Raw genomic sequence first — 16,990 nt, forward strand, 5'->3', positions numbered from 1 at the left:
TGTGAATGCACAGGCCCCTTAACAAGTTCATTAAGGAGCTTAATGGGTTGTTAATTGGCAATAAACAGGTCCCCTATTCCGTTCCCCCTTGTCCAGGTCTTTGAAAATTCAAACTTGGCCTGGAGGTGCTGGGATCCAGAGATGACCCCAGGACCATGGTTTTTATATCCCGCCCACACCGGGTCTCAACTCCACGGCCCTTTGAAAATCCAGTCTGAAGAGTGAGCAATTCAATGAGGCACTGGGTGCTGACAGGATCAACTCCCAACAGGAATAGATTATTCAGGAAAGGAAGTCAAAAAATTAAAGGGGAAATTTCTTCATTCAAAAAGAGACACACAAAAATTAAACACATCAGAATGTTCATATATATTTTCCTTTGCTGGTTTCTTGTTAAATTATTAACATAGCTCATAAAAGTAGTAAACATCAGTAAAACTGATAAACATTGGCATGCAAGATATCAATCTTTTATTGAAACTAGAATATTCCTGGTGTCCTCACTCATTTCCTTCAAAGAAAGAAAGGAGGAAGGGTGACTGAAATGATTAAGGAGAATATTACAATGCAGGAGAGGATATCCTGGAGGGATCAAGGACAAAATATATTTGTTTAGAGTTAAGAAACTATAGAGGAATCATTATATTGTCGGTGTATGCTATAAGCCAGCAATTAGTGGGAGGAAAGGAGCAAATTTGCAAAGAAATCCCAGGGAGATTCAAAAGCTACAGAGTAGTGATAATGATGGACGTCAATTATCCTCATAACAAATTGGATAGAAATAGTGTAAAGAGCCGAGATGGAAAAGAGTTTCTGAAGTGTGTTCAGGAGAATTTTCTTGATCAGTATGTTACCAGCCCAATGAGGAAGGAGGTACTGCTGGATCTGGGGAATGAGGTGGGTCAAGTGGATTAAATGTTATTCGGGGAACATTAGGGGACAGTGGTCATGGCATCACAAAGTTTAGGTTAGCCATGAAAAAGGACAAGGTTCAACCTAGAGTAAAAATACGTCATTGGAGGAGGGCAAATTTCAGTGCGGTGAGAATGATCTGTCCCAGGTAAATTAGAATCAAAGATCGGTGCGCAAATCTGTAATGGAACAAAGGGCTGCCTTCAATGAGGAGATTGTTTGGGTAATCGAGGTACATCCCACGAAAGGGAAAGGGAAAAGTTGGGAATCCAAAGCCAGAGCTCCCTGGGTGATGAAAGAAATAGAGAATAAGATTAAGTAGAAAAAAGGGGTGTATGACAGATGGATAATACAAATGAGAACCAAGCTGAATATAGAAAGCACAGAAGGGAATGAAAAAGAGAAGAGAGACAAAGAGAGAGTATGAGAAGAGACTGACAACTAACATAAAAGGGAATCCAAATGTTTTCTATAGGCATATGAACAGTAAAAGGATAGTTAGAGGAGGGGTGGGACCAATTAGAGATGAAAAAAGGATCTACACATGGAGGCAGAGGGAATGGCTAAGGTACTAAATAGAAACTTTCCATCTGTCTTTACCAAGGAGGAAGATGCTGCCAAAGTCATAGTGAAAGAGGAGGTAGTTGAGATACTGGAGGAACTATAAGTCGATAAAGTGGAGATATTAGAAAGGCTGGCTTTATTTAAATTTGAAAAGTCACCAGGAGCATATGGGGTGCATCCAAGATTGTTGAAGTAAGCTAGGGTGGAAATTGCGGAGGTACTCGCCATAATCTTCCAATCCTACGTTACACTCAAATGAGGGTTCTCTGGCTATATGTTGATAGCCACACACAATTTTAGGTAAGGTAGAGAGAGCTAGAGCCAGTCAAGGTAGCCTTCTTTCACCAGCTTATTCTCCAACAAGACTGCCTTCAAAACAAGCAGGTTCACAACTTAAGTTTTTTCCCTCTCTCCCATGTGATTCCCTTTTTGTCTCCCAGTTTTTCATTAAGAAAAGTGCTTTGCAGTTCAAACAAACAAACAACTCCTTCTCAAGTACCATGTAGGTCAGGCAATTTCTTGGAAGAGGCCTGCTTGTTTACAGTTCCAAGGTGAACTCATGACCTTTTAAAAAAAATCCAAGGTCAACATCCAGATCATGCCATGGCCTTCCATTTTGTAAAAGAAAACTTTAGTCTTGAGAGATATGATTCTAACACAAGTAAAGTGATTTAAATCCCATATTATCACCACAGACCAAGGAGGGAAGGCCTCAAGTGCCACTGAAAAGGAAGACCAGTCACAGCTGCAATTTTTACCATCACTCCCACCAATACTCAGCACTCACATAAATATGCACACTATCAGAAGTAGACAATGATTTAGTGAAGCAACCACATCTTGGTAAGCCACCTAGCACTGACAAGTGAGGGGCAGCAGCGCTAATAATAAACAGCCATTTCCTCAGAAAACTCAAGATGCTGTGTGATTCATTAGAGGATACAGGCTTCAATGGTTATGCAGTAAAACAGAGGCTGGGATTTGTGAACACATAGAGAGTCCTTACCAGTCACTGGGAAATGTGAACATTTTGAGAGTTGGTAACCAGTCTCTTGGATCCAGGCAGACTTCAGTCAGCGGTGCAGTGACTCTTACAATGTAGCTAGTTTCCACAATTTTTAGATTTAGGGAATTCATGAATGCTTAATTGCCAACATATCACATTTCCATGGAGCAAATCACTGCAGCTGTGACACTTGCTGAGATGAACATTTTAAATGTATTCAACAGCTGTAATGGGGTCATCTTTCAGGACAGTTGTCAATGTAATTGTTGCTATGGAGTCTCAAATTGAAGCAAGACTAATTGTCAGGTTTAATACGCTTGGCAACATCAACAACAACTTATGTTTATGTAGTACCTTCAATGCAATAAAACATCCCAAGGCACTTCACAGGAGTATTATAAAACAAAGCGTTATGCCAAGCCACATAAGGAGTTACTAGGGCAGACGACCAAAAGCTTGGTCAAAGAGGTAAATTTTAAGGAGTGTCTTAAAGGGGGAAAGTGAGGTAGAGAGGTGTAGGGAAAGAATTCCAGAGCTTGGACCTAGGCGACAGAAGGCAGTCACCAAAGGTTCAGTGGTTAAAATCGTGAATGCACAAGAAGTCAGAATTAGAATCTTGGAGCGTTGTGGGGCTGGAGGAGATTACAGTGGCACCAGAGTAGCTAGTTATGCAATCGTTCACATACCTCTCTGCTATCTACAACTTAATGTGAGCTCTGAACAGTGACCAACACATGACCCACAAGTTCATGCAGGAATCCATTTGGTGATGCACAGCATTGCCGCTCATGTGGCCTTTCACTCTTGATCACACCAGTACCTCTGGTATGAAAGCTGCAATGATTCAATAGCACTTTTTGTGACCTCATGTCCCAGAGTTTCAGCCAATGGAGTACTTTTTTGAAGTGATTATTTTTGTAAGGCAGGAAAAATGGCAATGATTTGCAGGCATCCGCAAAGAGCAATGTGGCAACGACCAAACAATCTGTTCTAGTGATGCTGGGTGAGGGGTAAATATTTGCCAGGGCACCTGGGAAAACTTCCCTTGCTCTGCTTTGAAACGGTCCCATGTGGGCCCTTTTCGTTCACCTGAGGGTGGACACGGGTTTCGGTTAACATCTCATCCAAAGGATGGCATCTGTGTCAGTACCGAGGGAGCTCTGCAAGATACTGGGAGTGTTGGGTGGGATTATAAGAACATATGAGAAATAGGAGCAGGGGAGAGCTTTATGGCTCCTCATTCTTGCTTTAAAGTCTGTGGGGTGGAGCCTGAACCCACAGCTTTGTGATTGAGGGTGAGAGTCACAGATCCGTGTCTGCTCCCTGTTGAATGCAACCTCCCCCCTACCCCGCGCTCTCCCGGGCCCTGTGCGGCTCGGAGCCTGAGGGCGGGGAACGAGCGGCCCTGGGTCTGTGAGGAAATAGCAGCGGCTTCTCAATGAGCGAGCGGCCCGAACGGGGGCCCTGAGGATGAGCGCGGCCTGAGGTGACTGGGGCCTAGGCCTGGGAGTAGGGAGGGGGGGAAAGGAGCAGCCGAAAGATCCGCGCTTGGGGCGGGGGAAAAGTCGCGGCCGCACGGGGCCGGCCGTTGGAAAATCGTTTACCGTTGCCGGGGTAACGGGCCGGAGGGGGGTGGGGTCGTGTGAGGAGAGTAGGGAGGGGGCGGGGTGGGGAGAGTGTGCGGGTGGGAGTGTGTGGGAGAGTGGGTTGGGTGGGGGTGGCGAGAATGGGTGGGTGTTGTGGGGGTGGGGAGAGTGGGTGGGGGTTGTGGGGGTGGGGAGAGTGGGTGGGGGTTGTGGGGGTGGGGAGAGTGGGTGGGGGTTGTGGGGGTGGGGAGAGTGGGTGGGGGTTGTGGGGGTGGGGAGAGTGGGTGGGGGTTGTGGGGGTGGGGAGAGTGGGTGGGGGTTGTGGGGGTGGGGAGAGTGGGTGGGGGTTGTGGGGGTGGGGAGAGTGGGTGGGGGTTGTGGGGGTGGGGAGAGTGGGTGGGGGTTGTGGGGGTGGGGAGAGTGGGTGGGGGTTGTGGGGGTGGGGAGAGTGGGTGGGGGTTGTGGGGGTGGGGAGAGTGGGTGGCGGCGTTGGGGGGATGTGGGGGTGGGGAGAGTGGGTGGGGTTGGTGGGGGCGTTGGGGGATGTGGGGGTGGGGAGAGTGGGTGGGGTGGAGTGGGTGGGGTTGGGTGGAGATGGTGCAGTGGGTGGGGTGGAGTGGGTGGGGCAGTGGGTGGAGTGGGTGGGGGGTTGGGTGGAGTGGGTGGGGGGTGGGGTGGAGTGGGTGGGGGGGGTGGAGTGGGTGGGGGGGTGGTGTGGAGTGGGTGGGGGGGTGGGGGGGGTGGGGTGGAGGGGGGGGTGGGGTGGAGGGGGGGGTGGGGTGGAGGGGGGGGGTGGGGTGGAGGGGGGGGGTGGGGTGGAGGGGGTGGGGTGGAGTGGGTGGGGGGATGGGGTGGAGTGGGTGGGGGGGTGGGGAGAGCGGTTGGAGAGAGTGGGGGGGTGGGGAGAGCGGTTGGGGAGAGTGGGGGGGTGGGGAGAGCGGTTGGCGAGAGTGGGGGGGTGGGGAGAGCGGTTGGCGAGAGTGGGGGGGTGGGGAGAGCGGTTGGGGAGAGTGGGGGGGGTGGGGAGAGCGGTTGGGGAGAGGGGGAGAGTGGGGGGGTGGGGAGAGCGGTTGTGGAGAGTGGGGGGTTGGGGAGAGCGGTTGTGGAGAGTGGGGGGGTGGGGAGAGCGGTTGGCGAGAGTGGGGGGGTGGGGAGAGCGGTTGTGGAGAGTGGGGGGGTGGGGAGAGCGGTTGTGGAGAGTGGGGGGGTGGGGAGAGCGGTTGTGGAGAGTGGGGGGGTTGGGGAGAGCGGTTGGGGAGAGTGGGGGGTGGGGAGAGCGGTTGGGGAGAGTGGGAAAGTGGGGAGAGCGTTTGGGGAGAGTGGGGGTGTGGGGAGAGCGTTTGGGGAGAGTGGGGGTGTGGGGAGAGCGTTTGTGGAGAGTGGGGGTGTGGGGAGAGCGTTTGGGGAGAGTGGGGGGGTGGGGAGAGCAGTTGGGGAGAGTGGGGGGTTGGGGAGAATGGGGGGTGGGTCGGGGGGTGGAGTTGGGGTGGGTGGGGGTGGGAGATGGGGCTGGGGAGAGTGGGGGTTGGGTGGGGGGGTAGGGTAGGGTGGTGGTGGGGGGGTGGGGAGAGTGGGGGGTGGGGAGGATGGGGAGAGTGGGGGGTGGGGAGGATGGGGAGAGTGGGGGTGGGGAGAGGGGCTGGGGAGATTGTGGGAGCGACGAGATGTGGGTGTGGGGGTGGGGAGAGTGTGGGGGTGGGGAGTGTGTACTCACCTGATCATATATTCACTCTAGCAGGAATCCAGAGTAGGAGCTCTGATTTTTCCCATCCCCACTCTCAACTTATTCTCTGACAGATTGTAGCAGGAAAGCAATTGTACCCTCTCAATTGCACCACAGCCCCCTCTCAGCTAAATCAGAACAGACTGCCCTGGCTTGAATGGCTCAATGCCATATAGTGCACTTACCTGCCATTGGAACTGGTTGCATAGTTTTCATTGTGTATCTCAATAATTATTTTTAACTCCTGTAACCTGAATAAGGATGTGTCCATCACTTTAATACCTTCCTTTATGGGACAATTAATGGAGTGGATGAGCTGATGCTCATCCTGATGCTTATGCCTTTTTTTTTGTCAGTTGATTTCAGATGACTTCAGGAAGAGAGGAATCCCATGCACTTGGAGAACGTTCTTTAGGAAGGAATTCTTCGTATCCTGGTTTGTTGGATCCTCCTTTTCTAGCACAGACTCCTGGTCACCTGCATTCTGCAATGGAGGCTTTGTCTAATCATCCATCTCCGCTAAATGCAGGAGCAGGTCTTTGTGGGACTGATACAGAGCTGCAGAAAATGTTAATTGATGAGCGAATGAGATGTGAACATCACAAAACCAACTATCAGACACTGAAGGCTGAACACACAAGGTATGCTAAAAGCAAAAAAATGCCGATACTGTAATTCCGATACAAAAAGCTGGAAATACTGGGAATACTCGGCTCTGGAAAGAACAGAAAAGTTAATCTTTTATTTTGGATCCGTGAGTAGAAGGGCGATTCTGATAATATGTCAAGGTCTTGGAGAGGGTGCAGAAGAGGAAAATGGACTTCAGTTTTGTGGAGAGACAAGAGAAGCTGGGGTTGACCTCATTTGGGCAAGGAAGTGAACGGGCGATTTGATTGAGCTGGTCACAATTATGAAGGGTTTTGATAGCGTGAATAAGGAAAAACTGTTTCCACTGGTAGCAGAGCCGTAACCAGAGGACACAGTTCAGATAATTGGCAAAAAAAGACAGAGATCGAGAAATGATTTTAACAAGTGAATTTCAATCAGGAATGGACTACCTTAAATTTTGGTGCAAACAGATTCAGTGCTAACTTTCAAAAGGCAATTGAATAAATGCATGAAAAAAAACATTTGCTGGGCTATTTGGAAAGAGCAGGGGTACAGGACTAATTGAATAGCTCTTGCAAAGTGCTTGCACATAAAGTGATGGGTGGCATGGCCTCCTACTGTGCTGTGTGATTCCTAGTCAAAGACTGTATTAGGCAATTGAAGGATGTTCAAGGACAGGTTACAAAGGACTCATTGGCAATGTTTTTGCTAAGCTGTGTGCATGTATGGCTGCCAATCCCTGGAAGGTATTGCACAGGTCTGGTTCTATAATAAATATCGCTCGTGAAACATTCTAAAGGATCGCGCATAAAAAAAATTGGGAATGCACAACAGCTAAATTTTAAAGGGGACATTGTTTACTGGGTATGGTAGAAATATAGAATGAGTACTTTGCAAATGTTTTGAAGATGATGCTTGACTGTTGGATCTGAAACAAACGATTTTAATAAAAATAGCAATATTAGATTAGAAAGAATTAACTTAAATAGAGAAGCTCGGCCGAATGATATCCATATGAGGATCCTCAGGGAGATGTGACACACATTGTGCGTGCACATAGCCTTTATTTTTAATAGCTCACTGCATTCTGGAATGGTTCCCATAGACTGGAAGGAGGCTAATGTAGTCCCCATCTTTAAAAAAGATGCCAACACGGTCCAAATATTATAGGTCTATTCGTTTGGCATCAGCAATAGGAAAGATAATTGATGGAATCATTAGGATGCAATATATGATTGTCTGGATAGAGAGGAATATATTAGTTACACACAACATGGCTTCATAAAAAGGTCATGTCTTACAAATGTAATTTTTTTTTTGAAGAAGTGACGAAGTTGGTAGATGAAGGAAGCCCGGTAGATGCTGGCTACTTAAAGCTCTGAAAAGCTTCTCTTAGATTGAAGCATCTGGCATTAGTGGTAATATATTGAGCTGGGTTGAGAACTGGCTGGCAAGGTAGGAATCTAACTTCAAGCACATCAGATAAAAGGACGACAATGAGAAAGGGGACGGGAAATACAGGACTGAAGGTGTTGTATCTGAATGCACGCAGTATACGAAATAAGGTAAATGAGCTTGTGGCGCAGATTGAAATTGGCAAGTATGATGTGGTGGGCATTACGGAGACATGGCTGCAAGGGGATCAGGACTGGGAGCTAAATATCCAAGGATATACATCCTATCGAAAAAATAGGCAGGTTGGCAGAGGGGTTGGGTTGCTTTGTTAGTAAGAAATTAAATTAAATCGATAGCAAGAAATGATGTAGGGTCAGATGATGTAGAATCTGTGTGGGTAGAGTTGAGGAACTGCAAAGGTAAAAAAACCGTAATGGGAGTTATGTACAGGCCTCCAAACAGTAGTCAGGATGTGGGGCACAAGATACACCAGGAGATAGAAAAGGTGTGTAAGAAAGGCAAGGTTACAGTGATCATGGGGGATTTCAATATGCAGGTAGACTGGGAAAATCAGGTTAGTAGTGGATCCCAAGAAAAGGAATTTGTGAAATGTCTACGAGATGGCTTTTTGGAGCAGCTTATGGTGGAGCCCACTTGGGAACAGGCAATTCTAGATTTAGTGATGTGTAATGAGGCAGATTTGATAAGGGAGCTTAAGGTGAAGGAACCCTTAGGAGGAAGTGACCATAATATGATAGAATTTACCCTGCAATTTGAGAGGAAAAAGCTGGAATCAGATGTAACGCTATTACAGTTGAATAAAGGCAACTACAGAGGGATGAGGGAGGAGCTGGCCAGAATTGATTTGGAGATGAGCCTAGCAGGAAAGATAGTGGAACAGCAATGGCAGGAGTTTCTGGGAGTAATTTGGGAGAAACAGCAAAAATTCATCCCTTGGAAGAAGAAGCATACTAAAGGGAGGACGAGGCAACCATGACTGACGAGGGAAGTCAGGGACAGCATAAAAGCTAAAGAGAAAGCATACAATGCGGCGAAGAGCAGTGGGAAACCAGGGGATTGGGAAGCCTACAAAGACCAACAGAGGACAACTAAAAAAGAAATAAGGAGGGAGAAGATTAAATATGAGGGTAAACTAGCCAGTAATATAAAAGATGATTGCAAGAGTTTTTTTTAGATATTTAAAGGGTAAGAGAGAGGCAAAAGTGGACATTGGGCCGCTGGAAAATGACGCTGGAGAAGTAGTAGTGGGGAACAAAGAAATGGCGGAGGAACTGAATAGGTACTTTGCGTCAGTCTTCACAGTGGAAGACACGAGTGACATCCCCAAAGTTCAAGAGAGTCGGGGGGCAGAGGTGAGTATGGTGGCCATTACCAAGGAGAAAGTACTAGGAAAACTGAAAGGTCTGAAGGTGGATAAATCACCTGCACCAGATGGATTATATCCCAGAGTTCTGAAGGAGATAGCTGAAGAGATAGTGGAGGCGTTAGTGGTGATCTTTCAGGAATCACTGGAGTCAGGGAGGGTCCCAGAGGACTGGAAAATCACTAATGTAACCCCCCTGTTTAAGAAGGGAGTGAGGCAAAAGACGGGAAATTACAGGCTGATTAGCCTGACATCGGTCGTTGGTAAGATTTTAGAGTCCATTATTTAGGATGAGATTTCAGAATACTTGGAAGTGCATGGTAAAATCGGGCAAAGTCAGCATGGTTTCATCAAGGGGAGGTCGTGCCTGACAAATCTGTTAGAATTCTTTGAGGAGGTAACGAGTAGGTTAGACAAAGGAGAGCCAATGGATGTTATCTACTTGGACTTCCAGAAGGCCTTTGACAAGGTGCCGCACAGGAGGCTGCTCAGTAAGATAAGAGCCCATGGTGTTAGAGGCAAGGTACTAGCATGGATAGAAGATTGGCTGTCTGGCAGGAGGCAGAGAGTGGGGAAAAGGGGGTCCTTCTCAGGATGGCGGCCGGTGACTAGTGGAGTTCCGCAGGGGTCAGTGTTGGGACCACAACTTTTCACTTTATACATTAATGATCTAGATGAAGGAACTGAGGGCATCCTGGCTAAGTTTGCAGATGATACAAAGATAGGTGGAGGGACAGGTAGTATTGAGGAGGCGGGGACGCTGCAGAAGGATTTGGACAGGTTAGCAGAATGGGCAAAGAAGTGGCAGATAGAATATAACGTGGGGAAGTGTGAGGTCATGCACTTTGTTAGGAAGAATAGAGGCATAGACCATTTTCTAAATGGGGAGAGAATTCAGAAGTCTGGAGTGCAAAGGGACTTGGGAGTCCTAGTCCAGGATTCTCTTAAGGTTATCTTGCAGGTTGAGTCGGTAGTTAGGAAGACAAATGCAATGTTGGCATTTATTTCGAGAGGATTAGAATATAAAAGCAGGGATGTGCTGCTGAGGCTTTATAAGGCTCTGGTCAGACCACATTTAGAATATTGTGAGCAATTTTGGACCCCATATCTCAGGAAGGATGTGCTGGCCCTGGAGAGCATCCAGAGGAGGTTCACGAGAATGATCCCAGGAATGAAAGGCTTAACATATGAGGAACGTTTGAGGACTCTGGGTCTATACTCAATGGAGTTTAGAAGGATGAGGGGGGATCTGACTGAAACTTACAGAATACTGAGAGGCCTGGATAGAGTGGACGTGGGAAAGATGTTTCCATTAGTAGGAGAGACTAGGACCTGAGGGCACAGCCTCAGAGTAAAGGGAAGACCTTTTAGAACAGAGATGAGGAGAAACTTCTTTAGCCAGAGAGTGGTGAATCAATGGAATTCATTGCCACAGAAGGCTGTGGAGGCCAGGTCATTGAGTGTATTTAAGACCGAGATAGATAGGTTCTTGATTGGTAAGGGGATCAAAGGTTACGGAGAGAAGGCGGGAGAATGGGGTTGAGAAACTTATCAGCCATGATTGAATGGCGGAGCAGACTCGATGGGCCGAATGGCCTAATTTCTGCTCCTATGTCTTATGGGTATAGGTAGAAATTGTTATAGATGGATTTGGATCAGTTTGGAGCCTGGTCACTAATGGTGTGCTGTGGGAGTTGGTGTTGGGGAACATTTCTCTTTACAAATTTATTAATGATCTGGCTGTAGGTGTTGGGGGCAGGATCTGCAAATTTGTCTGATTGTTAGAACTATAGACAATGCACTATTGCTTCAGGCAAATCTTAATGTGTTGAAATCAAGACTGGAAAATGAAGTTCAAGTGCATGTGAGCAGAGTGAATGCTCAACATTCAAACACCCTTCAGGGAAAAGCATTAAAGAGGGTGGAGGAAGAGAGAGAGAGGGACCTGGGTATTCCGGTGCCTAGATTGCTAAAGGTATATAAGCAATGCCATGAAGTGATAGCTAGAGCAAATGGTGTTGGGCATTCATAGGACAATTGATTTTAAGACAAAACATACTAATTTATCCTTGTTCAAGACCTTGGTCTGGCCTCACTTGGAATATTGTGTTCAGTTTTGGTCTCCTCACTTGTTGGGTGATGTTGAAGAAAGGATCAGAGGAGGGCCACTATACTAATTTCCAGTGAAAAGCATTTTGATTATCAACATAGACAAAAAGAATTGGGACTTTACACTTCAGAGAATCATAGAGTTAGGGGTGATCTGATTGAGGTTTATAAGGTGATGAAGGGAAAAGATTGTGTTCCAGTTGAATAAGATCAGGAGTCCTGAAGGCTGTGTTGCCTGCCCGGTGCCAGGGTTAAGGTCACCTCCTCAGGACTGGAGAGGAATTTGGAGTGGGAGGGGAGGGATCCAGTAGTCGTTGGTACGAATAACATTGATAGGACTAGAAAGAAAGTTCTGCTGAAAGAAGTTAAACAGTTAGGAGCTAAATTGAAAAGCAGAACCTCCAAGGTAATAATCGCAGGATTACTACCTGAGCCACGGGCAAACTGGTATAGGGTAAATAAAGTCAAGGGGTTAAATGCATGGCTCAAAGATTGGTGTAGGAGGAATGGGTTTCAGTTCATGGGGCTTTGGCACCAATGCCGGGGTAGAAGGGAGCTGTTCCGGTGGGACAGACTTCACTTGAACCGTGCTAGGACCAGTGTCCTGGTGAATCGAATAACTAGGGCTGTAGAGAGGGCTTTAAACTAAATAGAGGTGGGGATGGTTCTGGAGAGGGGATACATAGACTAACAAAGTAAGAGGATATGGCAGCACTGCAGGGCAGCTATTTAGGTAATGATACCCAGCATGTGACAGGAAGGGACAGAGTGTACAGACATTAAAAAAAAAGCAGCAAATGGAGTCAAAGGGGGGAAAAATGGTAAAAAGGCAAAATTAATGGCCCATTATTTAAATGCATGTAGTATTCGGAACAAAATAAATGAATTAATGGCACAAATAGAAGTTAATGGGTATGCTCTTATAGCCATTACGGAGATATGGTTACAAGGAGATCAAAGCTGGGAATTAAATATTCAGGGGTATGTGACTTTTTGAAAGGGCAGGCAGGGAGGAAAGGGTGGTGGGGTAGCTTTGTTAGTACGAGATGAAATAAGTATAATAGCAAGAAATGATCTTGGATCATTGTAGAATCCATATGGGTGGAGGTAAGAAATAAAAAAAGAGGAAGAGGACATTCTATAGGCCCCCTAACAGTAGCTATTCTGTAGGACAGAGAATAAATAAGGAGATAATGAGGGCATGTAAAAAAAGGTAGTACATTATTCATGGGTGACCTTAACCTTCATGTAGATTGGGAAAATCAAATTGGCAGAGGTAGCCACGAGCAACAATTCATAGAGTGTATTAGGGACAGTTTCCTAGACCAATATGTTGTGGATCCAACCAGGGATCAGGCTATTTTGGATCTGGCAATGTGTAATGAGGCAGGTTTAATAAATGGTCTCAGAGTAAAAGATCCCCTAGGAAACAGTGACCATAACATGGTAGAATTTAACATTCAGTTTGAGTGAGAAACTTGGGTTGGAAACAACTATGCTAAACTTAAATAAGGGTAATTACAAAGGAATGAGGGCAGAGTTGGCTGAAGTGGACTGGGAAAGGAGTTTAGCAGATAAGACAGTTTATGAACAATGGCAGACATATAAGAAAATAGTTCATGACTCGCAACAAAGATATATCCCAGTGATGAAGAAGGATTCTAGGAAGGGGCTAAACCAATGATGGTTAACCAAGGAAGTTAAGGATAGTATCAAATTGAAAGAAAAACATACAATGTGGCAAAGATTAGTGGTAAGCCAGAGGATTGGGAAAGTTTTAAAAACCAACAAAAGATGACCAAAAAAAATAGAGGGAGAAAATAATCTTTGTGGGTAATCTAGCAAGTAATATAAAAACGGACAGTAAGAGTTTATTTAAATATGTAAAAAGGAAGAGGGAGGCCAAAGTAAACATTGGCCCCTTAGAGAATAAGGCTGGGGAAATAATAATGGGGAGCCAGGAAATGACTGAAGAGCTGAATAAATACTTTGCACCTGTCTTCACGGCAGTAAACACTAATACCGTTCCAAAAATACTAAATAATCAAGCGGCAAAAAGGGGGGAGGAAATAAATACAATAACTATCATTAGAGAAAAAGTACTAGGGAAACTAATGGGGCTGAAGGCCGATAAGTGCCCTGGACCTGATGAGTTGCACCCTAGGATATTAAAGGAAGTAGCTACGGAGGTAGTGAATGCACTGGTTGTAATCTTCCAAGAATCCTTAGATTCTGGATAAGTCCCAGAAGATTGGATAATGGACAATGTAACATCCTTATTCAAAAAGGGAGGGAGACAAAAAGCAGGTAACTATAGGCGAGTTAGCTTAGCATCCGTCGTTTGGAAAATGTTAGTCTATTATAAAGGATGTAATAACAGAGCATTTAGAAATGCATAATATAATCAAGCAGAATCAGCATGGCTTCATGAAGGGGAAATCATGCCTGACAAATTTATTAGAATTCTTTGAGGAGGTAACAAGCAGGATAGATAAAGGAGAACCAATAGATGTAATATGATGCATTATGTAGATGTAGATGGATCATGTTAAGATCAAAAAAGAGGTGGTGTTAGGCGTCTTGAAGAATATTAAGGTGGATAAGTCCCCAGGGCCAGATGGGATCTACCCCAGAGTACTGAGGGAGGCAAGGGAAGAGATTGCTGGGGCCTTGACAGAAATCTTTGTATCCTCACTGGCTACGGGTGAGGTCCCAGAGGACTGGAGAATGGCCAATGTTGTTCCATTGTTTAAGAAGGGTAGCAGGGATAATCCAGGAAATTACAGGCCGGTGAGCCTTACGTCAGTGGTAGGGAAATTATTGGAGAAGATTCTTCGTGACAGGATTTACTACCATTTGGAAGCAAATGGGCGTATTAGTGAGAGTCAGCATGGTTTTGTGAAGGGGAGGTCGTGACTCACTAACTCGATCGAGTTTTTCGAGGAAGTGACAAAGATGATCGACGATGGAAGGGCAGTGGATGTTATATACATGAATTTCAGTAAGGCCTTTGACAAGGTCCCTCATGGCAGACTGGTACAGAAGGTAAAGTCGCACGGGATCAGAGGTGAGCTGGCAAGATGGATACAGAATTGGCTTGGTCATAGAAGACAGAGGATAGCAGTGAAAGGGTGCTTTTTTGAATGGAGAGCTGTGACTAGTGGAGTTCCGCAGGGATCAGTGCTGAGACCTTTGCTGTTTGTAGTATACATAAATGATTTGGAGGAAAATATAACTGGGCTAATTAGTAAGTTTGCAGACGACACTAAGGTTGGAGGAGTTGCAGATAGTGAAGAGGATTGTCAAAGGATATATTGGGATATAGATCGGTTGGAGACTTGGGCAGAGAAATGGCAGTTGGAGTTTAATCCGGACAAATGCGAGGTAATGCATTTTGGAAGGTCTAATACAGGCAGGAATTATACAGTAAATGGCAGAACCCTTAAGTGCATCGATGGGCAGAGGGATCTGGGTGTACAGGTCCACAGGTCACTGAAAGTGGCAACGCAAGTGGATAAGGTAGTCAGGAAGGCATATGGCATGCTTGCCTTCATTAGCAGGGGTATTGAGTATAAAAGCTGGTAAGTCATGCTGCAGCTGTAGAGAACCTTGGTTAGGCCACACTTGGAATATTGCATGCAATTCTGGTCACCACATTACCAGAAGGATATGGAGGCGTTGGAGAGGGTGCAGAGGAGGTTAACCAGGATGCTGCCTGGTCTGGAGGTTATTAGCTATGAGGAGAGGTTGGAGAAACTCGGATTGTTCTCACTAGAGCGACGGAGATTGAGGGGCGACTTGATAGAAGTTTACAAAATTATGAGTGGCATGGACAGAGTAGATAGTCAGAAGCTTTTTCCCAGGGTAGAAGAGTCAATTACTAGGGGACATAAATTTAAGGTGAAAGGAGAAAACTATAGAGGAGATGTGCGGGGCAAGTTTTTTACGCAGAGGGTAGTGAGTGTCTGGAATTTGCTGCCAGAGGAGGTGGTGGAAGCAGGTACAATAGTGGTGTTTAAGAAGCAGCTTGACAAATACATGAATAGGATGGGAATAGAGGGATACGGACCCTGGAAGTGCAAAATATTTTAGTTGACAGGCAATATGATCGGCGCAGGCTTGGAGGGCCGAAGGGCCTGTTCCTGTGCTGTATTTTTCTTTGTTCTTTGTTCTTTGTAATATATTTGGATTTCCAATAGGTATTTGATAAGATACCACATATAAGGCTACTTAACGAGATAAGAGCCCATGGTGTTGGGGGTAGTATATTAGCATGGATAGAGGATTGGCTAACTAATAGAAGACAGAGAGTTGGGATAAGGCGGGCATTTTCAGGATGGCAACCTGTAACTAGTGGAGTGCACAGGGATCAGTGCTGGGGCCACAATTATTTACAATATATATTAATGACTTAGATGGAAGAAATGAGTGTACTATCGCCAAGTTTGCAGGTGACAAAAAAAATAGGTGGGAAGGCAAGTGATGAGGATGACACAGTCTACAGAGGGATATAGACAGGTTAAGTGAGTAGACAAAAACTTGGCAGATGGAATATGATGTGGGAAAATGAGAGGTTGTGCACTTTGGCAGGATGAATAGTGGAGCTGAATATTATTTAAATGGAGAAAGACTGCAGAAGGCTGCAACACAGAGGGATTTAGGGGTCCTTGTGCACGAATCACAGAAAGCTAGCATACAAGTTCAGCAGGTAATAGGGAAGGCAAATAGAATGCTTGCCTTTATTTCAAAGGGAATGGAGTATAAAAATATGGAAGCCTTGCTAAAAGTATACAAGGCACTAATTAGATCACACCTAGAATACTGTGAACAGTTTTGGTCCCCTTATCTAAGGAAGGATATACTAGCATTGGAGGCAGTTCAGAGAAGGTTCACTAGGTTGATCTGGGGTATGGAGGCATTTTCTTATGAGGAGAGGTTGAGCAGGTTGGACCAGTACTCATTATAGTTTAGAAGAATGAGAGGCGACCTTAATGTAACATATAAGATTCTTAGGGGGCTTGACGGCGTAGATGCTGAGAAGTTGTTTCCCCTTGTGGGAGAGTAAGGGGTTGCCTATTTAAGACAAAGATGAGGAGGAATTTCTTCTCTGAGGGTAGTGAATCTGTGGAATTATTAACCGCAGAGGGCTGTAGAGGCTGGGTCGTTAAGTATATTAAAGGCAGAGATAGACAGATTTTCAATCAGTAAGACTATCAAGGGTTATGGGGAAAAGGCAGGAAAATGGAGTTGAGGATTATCAGATCAACCATGATCTCATTGAATGGTGGAGCAGACTCAATAGGCCGAATGGCCTACTTCTGCTTCTATGTCTTATGGCCTTATCTCTCTTTCCTCCTTTAAGGTGCTCCATAAAATCTATCCCTTTGAGCATGCTTTTTATCACTTGTCTTAATATCTCCTCATGTGCCTCAGTGCCAAATTTTGCTTCATTACTCTCCTGTGGAATGTTATTATATTAGGAGGGACTATATAACTACCAGGTTGTTGTTGAGGGAATGCAGAAAAGGATAACCAAATGGATGCCTTAAGCTTGATATGAGTTATGAAGAGTGTGAAGAATTTTGTTCTTTATTCTGAAGAAGAAATAATTGGGGGATGAGTATTCTATCTTATTTGAGCCTATGACACCATCTAATATTTGTTGATGAGACGAAACATCTGATCAGTTAAATATGTGCTTG

General features: G+C 45.6%; 1 protein-coding gene and 1 long non-coding RNA gene across 3 annotated transcripts in view; one reads left to right on the top strand and one right to left on the bottom strand.

Annotated features, from left to right (window-relative positions):
* The window catches only part of LOC144687480 (uncharacterized), a 33,959-nt gene extending 30,334 nt beyond the window's left edge, over positions 1-3,625 (bottom strand). The window contains exon 1 of the long non-coding RNA XR_013578159.1: positions 3,523-3,625. This is a non-coding gene — a long non-coding RNA (uncharacterized LOC144687480). The remainder of the gene's footprint in view (positions 1-3,522) is intronic.
* A 149-nt stretch (positions 3,626-3,774) lies between these two features.
* Positions 3,775-16,990, top strand: part of LOC144687474 (centrosomal protein of 83 kDa-like) — a 73,431-nt gene continuing 60,215 nt past the window's right edge. The window contains exons 1-2 of one of the 2 annotated variants that reach the window (XM_078553680.1): positions 3,775-3,968; positions 6,148-6,432. In XM_078553680.1, coding sequence (XP_078409806.1) covers positions 6,158-6,432 — 275 coding nt within the window. In that variant the 5' untranslated portion in view covers positions 3,775-3,968; positions 6,148-6,157. The remainder of the gene's footprint in view (positions 3,969-6,147; positions 6,433-16,990) is intronic. The other variant, XM_078553681.1, reaches the window with a different exon arrangement.

The sequence above is a fragment of the Cetorhinus maximus genome, chromosome 12 (genome assembly GCF_964194155.1).
Source record: "Cetorhinus maximus chromosome 12, sCetMax3.hap1.1, whole genome shotgun sequence".
NCBI lineage: Eukaryota > Metazoa > Chordata > Chondrichthyes > Lamniformes > Cetorhinidae > Cetorhinus > Cetorhinus maximus.